The sequence below is a fragment of the Brienomyrus brachyistius genome, unplaced genomic scaffold (assembly GCF_023856365.1).
Source record: "Brienomyrus brachyistius isolate T26 unplaced genomic scaffold, BBRACH_0.4 scaffold47, whole genome shotgun sequence".
Classification (NCBI taxonomy): domain Eukaryota; kingdom Metazoa; phylum Chordata; class Actinopteri; order Osteoglossiformes; family Mormyridae; genus Brienomyrus; species Brienomyrus brachyistius.
Genome location: NW_026042322.1, coordinates 1,928,919 through 1,942,176, shown reverse-complemented (window position 1 = coordinate 1,942,176; position 13,258 = coordinate 1,928,919). Strand labels below are relative to the sequence as shown.

The window sequence follows — 13,258 nt, the reverse complement described above, 5'->3', positions numbered from 1 at the left end:
ATCAGTTCAGTAAACTGCCACTAGGGGGCACAGTACAAGGCTTGACCATAAAACGTGACACGCATTTCAGGACCGTTCTGCAGTATATGCAAATGGAAATGCTTTACTTTTAACAAAAAGGACTTTGATCTGCCAAAGGCCAGGGCCGCATTCCCCAAATTCAAATGCGAGCAAGTGGGCAGAGCATTCCGTTTGCTCGCATCCTGCTATTCTCCAGAATTCTCTAGTAGCAATGTAGCCAAATCCTAAACCAGTTTTAACCATAGCTAAGCCCAGAACTTCGTTTACTCAAAACCAGTTTTGTGGACAAGAACTCCATGGAACAAGATAGTGTTCAATCAAAAAAAATCCATTATTTTATTAAACGTTGTGGGTGTTGAGGGTCTTCAGACGGACTCCTGGACTGGGGGCTCATAGCCGTCAGCCCTCTCCACCTTGGCACCGCTGTCATCACCCCCGGCCTTGGTGGTACTGCTGGTGCCACCCTCACCGTGGATTTCCATCAACTTGCCCACTGAAACCAGACACCCAGAATCAGCGTGCCATGCCGTCACGACAGCCTCTAACCAAGACACGTGAACATACAATAAAAATGCCATGGTGTATTTCCAAAGCTCAAACCACCAACGGCTGCTGAACTGCATGGAGGTTGAGGGATGTGCAACTGCAGTGCAGCATGCAAACGTTTTCAGAGACTTAACGAGAAACTCATTAAAAATGTATGCAACCCAACATTTCACCAAAATTTAGGCTTTTTTTTTAAAAAAATAATGTTCCTTACTGTAACTCCTGAGTTCACTGCATATTATGTTTGTAACTTACGTTCAAATTTAGGTTTCTTGAGCATCTTCACCTTCCTAACGAAGACATCGTGCAGAGGGTATATAGACTGACAGGCCTTTTCAATGTCCTTGCCAATGCTGTCAGGGATCCTGCAAGACCAAACAAAGCTTCAAAGCTGGGAAAACCAATGAACACGCGGACCGTGCGAGTATATCTGATGAAGGCTGCCTTTCCGCAAAACAGATCGTAGATGCCTGAATCGAGGATATTAGTCGATTCCTCGTGACATTCCAGCTAGAACTCAATGTCCCAATAACAGGTAACTCAAAGGTAAGGGACTTACAGTTTGTTGACGACTTCCTTCAGGTCGTTGGTCTGCACCTCTCGAGTCATGATCTCCAGCATCTTCTTGCGGATCTGACGGACCTGCTGGTGCTGGGCATACGAGGTCTTCCTGATCTGGTTGGTGCGTTTCTTGGTGAAGCCAACGCAGAAAAGGCGGAGCAGGTAGCTGTCCGTGGTCCGTACGTCGACATGAGCCTCGATCATAGTCTGCGTGACAACGAAACCGTTTGAACTCATTAGACGCCTATCTCAAAACGTCGTAGATGGTCTCTTTGTCATGGTTGTCTGTGACCTCTACAGAACAGCCATACTCCCAAGTTTTATTTTTACGGATTCTCTCGCAGCTCAATTTGAACCCTTACCTGCCATTTCTTGACCATGGAGCACATCTTGTCTCTAGTCAGATCCATTCCGTGGAAGTTGGTCAAACAGTTCTTGCCCTGCACATCCTCGGTGATCAGCTTGAACTTCCGGAAGGCCACCTCGTCGTTCTGCAGGTCAGCCAGACTCACTTCGAACACGCGCCCCTTCAAGCCATCCGAAGCGATTTCTGGAGATATGATGCATATGTTACTTTTCCCCACTGTCTCCTTCGGGGAAGAATCAGCGAATATGTGGGATGTGAATCAATATTACCCATCTGTTTTCTAAAAAAAAAAAAAAAAAAAAAGATCATATGCAACAGAAGTGGGAGGAATGCCTCCAGGATGAAGGAGTCCTCTCAGCATTTGATAGGCAAATCGAACTCTCTAAGTTCAAAAACCAGCTTGTTGCTGGAGGAAAGTCAGCAGAAGTGCAGCTCAAAGTTCCAGTGTAGTGCAATTTAATTTCTAGGTGACAGAGACCTTCAAACACCCAAATCAGGAGGAGATGGTCACCATCCTATTCCTACATCATATTCGCAGGTTTGCAATTCATTCAACAAAAGAGAAGCCTGATTCAGATAAAACTGTTTTAAGGCTGGTTTTGGAGAGAGAAACTGCACAGAAAATGTTCTAGTGTGGCCTGTACTACGAAGCGGGGTTACTGGCTTATCTGGGTAACTTGTCGGATTTAAGGTACTACAATTTAAAATTGTAAAGTTTCCCCGATAAGCCAGTAATCCCGCTTCGTAGTACAGGGCCCCTGGTCACTTCATGGGCACGGATAGGTAAGCATCCCCAACCATATGAAAGAGACGGGAGACTCACTAGTTCCCTGTGTCCTGGTAACCAAGGTCTTGCCAAGGTTGCGGATGTTGAACATGGCTGGTGCCTTGACATCGTACCAGTCCTTCTTGGAGAAAGGATCAACGCTAGATGGAAAAGGTACAGGTTATTTTAACTGTGCTTTAAAAAATTACCAACCAGGAAACACCACAGAAAGACAATCACTGTGTACTTATGTTTGCCATCATGCCAACTACGTTTAAGAAATTTCCAAATAAAGCACAATAGTCGGATTTAGTTAGCAATGTGGGATATTAATCTATGAGCCAAATGGCGGATTCTAGTAAAAGCCAATCTATGCTTGCAAATCAACTAGAACGACTTAACGTAATTGCAGTCACTCAATGCATATTTAGATTAGCCACGTACATTAATTTCTGAAGACCTGGGATGTTCATAGCTCCGATGTGATTGTACATACAGAAGTGGTCCCGAGTTGTAAATCCAGGTGCATGCTATAAAGTGCTAATTAAATCCCAATATCTTGACAAGTGGCTGCAGTCATTTGTGCAGGCTGCTAGCGAGCTATTCGCTGTACCGCAAGCATTTACCGGGCCGGTCCTACGTTGCCATTTATCGATACTGTTTGTTGCAACTGCAGCTAATCACAGAAGCGGATTAGCAAAGTTTATTGGCATTTCTCTAGACCTGACATTAAAATAAGTATCGCTGATAGAGGTGTAACTTTTGTTAGAGGATATTACGTGACGTGTACATTTATATATACAGGAAAATATTACCTATATTTAAATAAAAGAAATACGACTGAGGACACAGTACCGTATCTGTACAGGGACGTGATACAGTAGCTAAAGTAATCCTTTTAACATCCACGTCATCTTTCATGGTTGACTGCAGGAATCCGACAGACAACATACTGAGACCCCATACTACGAATTCAACACTAAATTGTACAACTTACATCTTCTTCTTAGCACCTTTCTTTCCTCCTTTAGTTAGCCTCTTATTTTTTCCGACTGCCATGTTGGACACACGGGGGAAGAGGAGGGGAAACATGTAGCATCGCGAGAACTGCGACCGGCAGCGTCCTGCTGCGTCTTTGGTAGGATGGCGCCACCTGCTGACGATTTTTGATTTTGTAGTTCACAGAAGCGCGCTTGTGCTGTATTATCACGCTGAAATATAACGCATACGCTAATGTTACATTGTTACAGGGTTGCTAACGTTCAGACTAACACTCAGGCAAGAAATCTTAATATTGGATTTTAAACCTACAATTTGCTACATCAGAGGATTTGGGACAGTGTGCAAACCCTACATACTATTTATAAGGTAATAAAACCCTCACATACCTGTAAATGTGTGTACACACTAGTCTGAAATTGAAAATCTCACTCCAAGTAGCTGACCAGAATTAGCAACGTTGTTATTAGACAGACAAACTGGTATTTAAATCTAAAGACAAAGCATAATGTATGGTTTAGGGCTGCGCTGCAGGTACATGCAAAGATGTGCTAGGTAGTGTTTCTAAAGCACTTTTTAAAACTTAGGTTCTGAGTATGTATTTCTATTTGTTTAATGCCCATTAACAAACTGGAAAATAAATAGAAATGTGTGCGCATAATATATACCCAACACACTATGTAGGGCCACGTGTTGGGTATCAGTGTTGCCTGACGCTTCGATGGTTATGTGCGTAGGGTTTGCGTGTTCTGCGTGCGTCGCGCAGACTTTGTCCCGGTCCTCCTTCTGTTTCCTGTAGTACAAAGACGTTTAGTAATACGAACTGCTGTATTCAAATTTTCCGGAATGTTTGTTTGTATAGCCGCCCTGAGCTGGACGGGCATCGCGTTCAGTGTGCAGCACTATCTTTGGCTCTCTGCTGCCTAGGACAAATTCTGGGCCCTGACTAGGAAAAGCGATATTGGATGAAGGTTGTTCTATTGCTGTTCAACTAATATAGTCTATTGAAACGATTATTCGTTGTTTTCATGGAACACATAGGTTGTCGTTAATTGGACATATATCAAGGCGAAAATGGCTGAAGTTGCAAAATTAGTTTTTACAGGCAATCGCTGTTGATTTTTTTTATTTGGCCGAGATTCCCTGCTATGTCGAAAATTGGGTGTCCCGTCACTCAGCAAGCCGAACTCTTAAAAGCTGAAATCGGTCACTGAAGTAGCTAGGTTACGTCCTTTTACTGTAAACGTATTTGTATCGATTTTAACCTCCATGCTTGGGAAAAAAAAGGATTCGATCAATTCACGGTATTTCACAGTCAACACAGCCTGAAACGATTGAGATCCGAGGCTTGTAATTTCCTGTACGGTTCTTAATCCCCTAAACGTCGTCTTCAGTTTGGGGATAAGAAAAATACTCGAAAAGCAATTATCTTTACTTTCCTCTTGTGACAATATCGTAGTGTTCATTTTTACTTAAAATGGCACCACCGACACAGACTGTTAAATTGGATTTTATGAAGCTGACAGAAACTACTGAATTTTACTGCCGTTAATAATTCAAATTATGTCGGGCAGAAAAATGAGCAGTTCATTTATAAGTTACAAAACAAAAAATGCAGGAGTATCTTCAGTGTTTTTCCTTTTTTTCTACCCAATGTTCAGTGGCAAAAAGTGTATTAGATCTAGTACATGACCGGTGATCTCCATTTCGAGGGAAACTTGTCTTTCCGACGGGTCCGATGTGAAATTGTCCAAATACGTGAAAGATGCACATCTGCTTTTATGGAACAAGAAGAAAAATACAAAGCTTACCAATCACAACTTTCTGATAAATCTATCTATTATCCAACTATACGGATATGCCATATTAAAACAACAATTTGTGGTTATTTGACGTTTCATCAAGTTGTAGTTATAAATCCCTTAACCTGAAATCGGTCGCTGACATCAAGAAACTATAACTGAACATAACTGTCACGTCGTTTTATTCTCCGAAATCCTACACTGCCCAAGGTTGCGTGCAGCTGTTAGCATTTTTACTTTTTGCAGCTGTTAGTATTTGGCTGGGTGCACGCAACAACGTGACGTGATAATTAATATAGCATGCACAAGTTACAGGGTAAGACAACTTATCCAAAAGAATATTTGAAGATATTTTAAAAGTAGGCTACTGATTTTCAGATTAACCACCGAGTAAAGGAGTGGTCGATGTCTGTTTATATAATGGATACTACTGTTACTGTCTAGCACGTAATTAACGCAAAAATGTCTGCCAATATTCCAGTAGAAATACACCACCTGTACGTGCACACCAGCTGTGTTTGCCTCGCCGCTCTCTAAAACAATTGTGAATGAAATTTCTGTCTTCCCCTCCTCTAGATGTCTCTGGATTACGCTCGCTTGGATTAGGACCGTGCATTTCCTGAACTGCACTTCCTCGCCGCCGAATGCATGGGACGCCATAAGCGCCACTTGGGTCCATTACACTGGCCGCTCTCCCGTCCCCGGCAGCTCCTACCTGGGACACACCTGGCCCACCTCCGCGCAGTCGTTCGCCACGAGTTGCGCATGCGCCGCCGGCTCGAGCGACAACGCCGCCATGGCGGAGACGAGCGAGAGCGGGAGGTGAAGCAGGAAGAGGCGCAGCCAAATGTGGGTTAAGCTTCAGATTTGAACAGCGCTGGATGCACACGACAAGCTTCTCGGCCGGCTCCTGTCCTGTGACGCGAAGCGTTAGCGGGATAATCGGGATATTTCTCGTGACGGACGCTCGCACGGGTCTACCTGCCGTGGATACCGTAACGTCAAAGCTAGCTGCCCTGCGAGGAGGCGAAAGTCAAGGAGTTTCCACCACCTTTAAACTGAGGAAAAATATTTTACAACAGCCAGTACACATTTGGGACTCAATATCCGATTTCATATAGGTATGGTTAGCCAATAGGTTTGGACTGAGCACGGTTATTTTCATTTATTTTTTGCGGCTTATCAAGTTACAGTAGGTGAAGGAGTTTTTTTTTCCAGGAGACGTTGCGGGCTGCCCTGTGCCGGACTTTGGGCGTCGGAGCTGCGGACGCTTGCTGTACGTTGCGGTTCTGTGTGAACTTTTTAAGCTTTGTGTGGGGATGAGCGTTTTCCGTGCGGGCTTCACAACACGGTCAACTTAACGAAGCAGGAGCGGCACCTGAGCGCTAGCACAGCGGCCGCACTCCAACGCCGCCGGCTGCCCCCTTAACAGGTGCCTCACCTGCCAGGGTTACCTGTCCCCCAGCCGTGATGGCCAGCGAGGGGACGCCACCTCCCAAGCCGCCAGGGGACGGCGGGAAGGAAGGGCGTTCAGCCGCGCTGCCGCTCAACCCCATGATCCCCATCAGGGGCATTAGGATGAAGTTCGCCGTCCTTGCCGGCCTGGTGGATGTTGGGGACGTTACCAGCCGCGACATCGTGGAGACCGTTTTCAACCTGGTAAGCTTTAAATAGTGTCAGGCCTAACGCCACGTTTGGTTCCCTGGCACCCATGAGGAAGTCAAAATGTAACCACATTGTCAGGTCGTTTTTCCCCCAAAAAAAGCCATAGGAGAAACATGATATATTGAAACATTTGACTTAATTCTGTGCGTTCTGCGTGCATTAGACTCAGTTTGTCATGCTTTAGTCTCCAAATGTCACCTGTGCTGAAAAGCACCACTGTTGGCAGTTTCTCTAGATCTTTTTTTTTTAACTCTTGCAGATCATATCACATTTGGGAAGTTCTAAAAATGAGTAACATGAACTCAATCCTTTTAAAATATTTATCTCCTGATGTGACCAAGCTCTGGTGACATTAGCTGCAAATGCTTAATCATAGTGGCCAAAGTTGTTGATCTAGGAGGTATAGGACGGATTTTGAATTCTTGGTGGTTTAAGTTGCCCTTGTCCTGCTTGCTTGTGATGTTTCTGGGTGACACAAATGCCCATGTTGCAATACTAGTAAGTCACAGTCTGGTTAAGAGCTTACCCAAGCTGGAACGCCCTGCGTGAATCCAGAACCCTGACTTACTTTATGGCACCTGTTGAGATGAGATGGTATTTCTGGGTGAGAGCATAGTTTTTCGCCTTTGCGAGCCAGAACAAATGCAGTAAGCTTCATGAGATGCTCTTGATGCAATCGCTGTGGTGCTGCCCTGCTGTTGCAAATGCCACATTAAAACCCGATTTGGGTAAAACAAAGTGGGTAGGAGTATTTACATGTCCACACTGTTTCCAGCACACTCACCCACATTACTCTCTGTGAGCTATGGTCTTTATTCTGTGCACCAGGACATGTTTACAGCTTGAATCTCTAGGTTAATTGGGGTGACTGATTCCATCTTATTTCTCCACTACTGCAGCATAGCCAGTAGTATTCATTGATAAGATTTTTTTCTCTTTGTTTAGTAAATGGTGAAAGTTGATGACATTTGAGGCTGTATGAATGAGACAAACCAGGAAGTAGGGCAATACTTGTCTTGAGCCGGGAGTGCACTGCCTAAACTGGCGGAACTGCATTGTCACTGTGGCAGGGCGATGGTGCCTCTGAAGTCCGCTCTCAGTTTCATGCTGTCTCAGCTGCCGGTGACTCCCACTGGCAAGATGGCGACCATCCCCACCTCCTGTGAGACCTCCTCCGTCTGACGGAAATGGAAATGGCAATAGGTGTCATCAGGATGCAAGCGACTGGCTTAAGTTGGTTTCACCCAATTAAATTTAGTCCGGTCAGTGGAGGGGTGGGGGCGTGTGGAGTATAAAAATTTAATTTTACTTTATTCCTTCAGGCCGGTGAAACGTAAGCAAGTGAGGCGGATAGCGTTACTGAATATGAATTTTGCATGAAAGTTCTTTTTTTTTTTTTTTTTTTGGGTCTGCTTGTTGTCTGGTTCATTCAACTAAATGCCCACAGCAGCACCGAAAATGTTTGTAGGGGAAATGTGAAGTTAAAAATGAAGGTTGGCTGTGTGTCTTTAGATGCCCCCTTGACACCAGTGTTCTGAATGCTGCTGTGTTTTCTTTCTGTTTTCAATGTTGCGCTTTTTAATGGGTTGTTACTTCATGATTTTTAAGCAGCACCTTTCATGCCTTAGTACCCCGGAGAGTGGGGTAATCTACTTTAAAGCAGGGGTCTGAACCTCTCCTGTTAAGGGCAGCAAATTAGCATGCGCTTTACGCCTGACCCACATTCTCCATGGTTGGCCGGAGTGGGGAATAATGTGTGTTTGCGGTAAATGACCCTTGCGTGCCATTTGGACAGCAGCTTTAAAGAGTGAACAGGACGGGCATGTGGACTGGAACGTGCCGGTCACTGGAGTCAGCCAGATGTGGTTTCTTTTCTGAGCTGAAGATGCTGCCTATTCTGGTCTGGGAGCCTTCTGTGTAGCTTCTGTGGAATGTTTGCATATGACCCCATAATTAATCAAGTTTCTGTCCACGTCTGCCCACAGGAAGCGGGAGAGCTTGCTGGGTGGAAGGCCAATAGTGCCCCCCCTCGTTTGGCAGGTTATGTGATAGGCCAGAAAAACGGCTTTGTTCTGGCTGTTGTTGAAACAAACTGAGTGGAAGAGTGACTTCTGCCTTTTTTTCCCCTCAAAACTTCCTCCTTAATGTGCCCTTGTGACCTTGGGCTGAACTTTAAATATTCATGGCAGGTGGATATTCGTCTGCTTAATTCCCTTAATTTCCATCTATTGTTTGCTCTTATGATCCGAATCACTCTGGTGGATTAGCAACATTTCCGTCCACCTGTCATGAATATTTAAAGCTGAGCCCAATCGTTTGGCTTCTCCTGTGACGGAGCTGGGTGTTGCGTGTATCTGATACCACTTTTTATTTATTTTTTTGGACAAATTGAGTCCAAGGGTTTTGTAAACCGCTGGTGAGAAGAAAGCACCTTTTCAAAAATTAAAACGAATATATTAAAACCGCAATTAGGGAATGAGCAGAATAGGGCTGTTTATTGTGATTGCAAATTGTCCATTGTTTGGTGATCTTGTGGCAGGTTGCTTTTGCTGAGCCCGCTTGTCAGGGGAGAAACAGGGTGTTCCAAAGTAGAGCGATCCTGCTGGCTTTAAATAGCACATATCTGCTCCTTACATCATGCATGTGCAACTTCTTTTGGAGGAGAAAAAAACACCCCTGTCTGTGGTCACAAATCCCCTCTAATCTTCCAACCGAGTCAAGTCCTGTCTGCCTGAATCTGAGGGAATTCAGAATCCTTCTCTTGCCTTTTCATTCCCTTTTCTTTTACACACTGCAGTGGTACTCGTTGATCTTATTGTCCTTTTTTGTTGTTGTGTTCCTCCTTAAGGCTGTTTATCTAAATTTTGCCATTCTCTTCCTTTAGTAGATGGAAGCTTGTGGAGACCTGATACCCAGAAGTGTGGTGATGTTTTTCTTTTCCTTCCTTCCTCCCATATGCCCTTTAAAAAAGCACCAGGTTGGATGGAAGTCTCAATTTTGTTGTGTGGGCCTCCATTATTGCCTGCTTCTGAAAATAATGTTCGGTAGCCTGAATGGGGTTGGGTGGGGGGGGGATGTGTTTAAACTGCAGTCGAGCAGCGTCTGTCCTCTGCTAACCTTTTTGTATTGTGCCATTATTTGGCTGGGAAGAGATCAGATGATGCCTGCTGCCTCTCAGGCTCTGGTTGTGCTGACAAACTTTATGCCGGTCGGCCGTGTTGAGTGCCTTTAATGGCTGCCGTTTTGATTAGCGTCAGCTGCTGGATAAAAGGATGGTCTGTGTGCTGAGACTTATTTAAAGCTGGTCCTTTTTTCTCCTCTCTAATAGGGGTGTGTGACAGATTGCCTCAAAGACAAAGACGGATGAGATATTTCTGCTGGTGGATTTGAGGAAAATGGCTTCAGTCACTGGCCAGTTTTACATTATTGCTTAAATCCTGCCTGGTTTCAGTATTTATGAGCTGTTTTCTATAATTTCTGTTATTAAACCCCAACTTATTGGTTTACTAATACCAAGTCAGGTTTATTATTATTATTATTATTATTATTATTATTATTATTATTATTATTATTATTATTTTTGGGATTTATGCACTTTAATGGGATCAATAATGTACCGATCATTTTAGTTAACTTGTAGTTTCTGTTTCTGGAAAAACTGACTATAGTTGATTTCTGAATGCATGACCTGTACTTTCTAATACTGTATGCCTATGTTAACACAACCGACCGAAGTGAACGTGTATGATTGTATTTTACAGAAGATTAATGGCAGACATATGCAGAGGGATCTGAATTGCCAGTTGGCTAGTACATAAGTTTGGTTTCAAACTCAAATGTAGGTAAATGGCTGGGCTCTAATCTCTTAAATGCCCGATGACACCTATTGCCAAAGAAGAACCTCATTTGTACCCTTAATCAGATCAGTTCACCTAACTGGAGTATGTAAATATCTAGTGGTTCAGAGTGTGTAATACGAAATAAGTTTAAATCGTTTTACACGGGAAGTGTGAAGCCGCTGCTAAGTAAATAATAACTGCATTAATTAATAGCTGCTTCATTTTGAAAATTCTGTCCTAGAGGAGCGTCATTTACATGGTGAGCATTCCTGCCGTTAAAGCAGAGGTGTGTTGGGCTAGATCTCGGTTTTTGTAAATGTGAGGAAAGGCGACATGAAGTGCTTGTCGTGGTTTTACATGGAGGAGCTGACAGTGAAGATCATATATTTGGATTGACTTGGAGTTGTTGCTACTGTTTTTATTCTTATTAAACCTTATTAAAAGGAAAAAAACTGGGGGGAAAAAAATCCACAAATAGCTGAACAGTCAGCAGCCAGACTTGCAGGATGAAAGCGTCTTGCCTGGTGTGACCTTTGGAGCAGGCCCTGGCTCACCTTCACAGTACATTTGCAGGACACCAGCACTTCCTCAGGTCTTTCTGAGAAACCCAGTGGGCATCATGTGCTGCTTGATGTTGGCATGCCGTGCATGAGGGCTCTCTTTAGGCTGTTCCTGATGCAGCCCCCTCCAGTGTAAATATTACTGCTGCGTCAGAACCAGGTGGTGGTGTACTCATCTGGATTCAGGAATATGCATTGTCTCATTCCCCTCCCGGCCGTCTTTGGATTTTTCTGAGAGCGCAATAATGTTGCCACACGTAGTGAAAAATAGCACTACTTTTCTAAATGGGAGGGAATGGTCTTCTATGAGGATCCAGGAGGCAGCATGGGACATCACTGCACATTTCTTCTTGTAGATTAGCTGCAAGGGCCCCCCGCCTTCATGTTAGTTTGCCATAAGTGTAGCAGTTGGCATTGGTTACGGATCTGGGAGGGACGCCCACTTCTGGAACGCTGATTGATTTTGGGAGAAGCCGAGGAGACTAAGCAGTCGTTAATGCTTTTCCGCAGCGTGACATCAGTGGAGATAATTCATCACGCCTTTCCAGCTCAGCTGCTCGATTTGCTGTTAGTCATTCTGTGCCTTGTGCTACGTTTTTCTGTCGGGCACGTCTTCTGCCTTACTGTTTGTATCTGTGCCCTTGACGGTAAAAAGACACCCCCCCCCTCCTTCAGAAGAGCCACCGGCCATGATGTGCATCTTGCCCGCAATTTCAATCCGTGTGCGCGGCTGTTACAAATGATACTGCTGATTATCAATCCTTGTGAAGCACGGGCATGCCGCCATGTGCACTTTTCCACTGTGCCGCTGTGAGCTACCTGGTGCGATTTTCAGTGGTACTGACATGGAAACCACACGTGGGGTTACTGTGGTATGGGGGTGGCTGAGCCAAACTGTTCATCATGTGAACTTGCTGCTCAAAACTCCTACTTCATCTTCACTGCCATGGGAGGAAAAAAAATCATAGCGAGGCAAATTTATTATTATTTTTTTGGTGGCTCTATGGTGGGTGCGTTTCCTCTTCCCTGCCACATTTAGTGCCCTTTAATTGATCGTTGCTGCGCAAGGTTGTTGTCCCTGCTTGATGGAGCCATTGTGGAGTGGCTCTCCTGAGGCTCTGCATCACACGCTGCTGTACCATGGCAACCCAGTGTAGGTAAACCAGGCCCTTAGCGACTGACCCTGGATCTGTGCTGATATTTAGCTTGGTTTACCTAGTTAAGGTTACCACTAGGATCTTTATAGCCATGAAGTCTTATATAAGTCTTTCTGTGGTAGTTTAGCACATCTGTATGTAGATCAGGTAAAAGAATAATCACTAAAAACACAAAAGAAACTGTCAGTTTCTGTCCCCTGTTATGGGAAACAGACTAGTCTGCAAAATGGTGAAGGGGGATGTCCCAGTTTACAGGATTGCAGATTCCAGGAAACCTCCTCAGGAATTATTTTTTTACTTGGGTGTGGCCTGGAAGACAATGGAACTGTCTAAGAATTTGCTAGAAATGTGTGTGAGTGAAGGCCATGTCTTGGGGAGAACAACCTTTGACATGGTTGTGTTGACCCTTTCATGGAGATTCGCAAATCCTGCTGACTGTCTGGGCGTTTGGCTTAAAAAGAAAAAGGGATGCTGAGAAAATCTGTCAACGGTCTTATGTAAACAGCAAGCTGGCTGTTATGCTTGTTAATGTGAAACGAAAACAATGGAAGGACAAGCAGATGGCGTTAAATCTGAAGTTCTGTGTAGCGCCTCGCTGTGGCCGAGCTCGGCAGTGACTGCTGACGCATGCTGCTCCTGCTTTTCTGGGATGTGTACTGACATTTGTCAGAAAAGCAACCAGAGCCTGCAGGTAGGGTTCCGAGAACGGAAAAAAGCATGTGAAGTCACCTCAAGCCTTCCCTAGCCGGGTGGTATCCGTGTGTGCCGTGCTACCGCACCGTGCTTGCAGGACATCAGCCTGGTTAGATTGTCTGCCATGTTCTGCCTCTTATATACATGAGACATTATATAGACATTATATTAGTCTATAATGAATGCAAATATAAATAAATGAGGGTATCATATCTGTGGTGTTTTCCCCTGTGTCATGCAAAATATATTTTTTATTTAGTGATCATTGTTGGCACAGCACAC

The 13,258-nt window shown here is 44.4% G+C and overlaps 2 protein-coding genes across 2 annotated transcripts in view; one reads left to right on the top strand and one right to left on the bottom strand.

Moving 5' to 3' along the window:
- Positions 1 to 333: 333 nt before the first annotated feature.
- Positions 334 to 3,412, bottom strand: rps3a (ribosomal protein S3A). Its single transcript, XM_048999822.1, has 6 exons — positions 3,259 to 3,412; positions 2,319 to 2,422; positions 1,491 to 1,678; positions 1,127 to 1,335; positions 823 to 932; positions 334 to 514 (listed from the first exon to the last, which is right to left on the bottom strand). The coding sequence occupies exons 1-6, from the start codon at positions 3,351 to 3,353 to the stop codon at positions 387 to 389; spliced, it is 834 nt and encodes a 277-aa protein (XP_048855779.1). The 5' UTR covers positions 3,354 to 3,412; the 3' UTR covers positions 334 to 386.
- A 2,051-nt stretch (positions 3,413 to 5,463) lies between these two features.
- Positions 5,464 to 13,258, top strand: part of lrba (LPS responsive beige-like anchor protein) — a 153,132-nt gene continuing 145,337 nt past the window's right edge. Inside the window, 1 exon segment of the mRNA XM_048999706.1 lies at positions 5,464 to 6,721. Within this exon segment, the coding sequence (XP_048855663.1) occupies positions 6,533 to 6,721 (189 nt within the window). The 5' untranslated portion in view covers positions 5,464 to 6,532.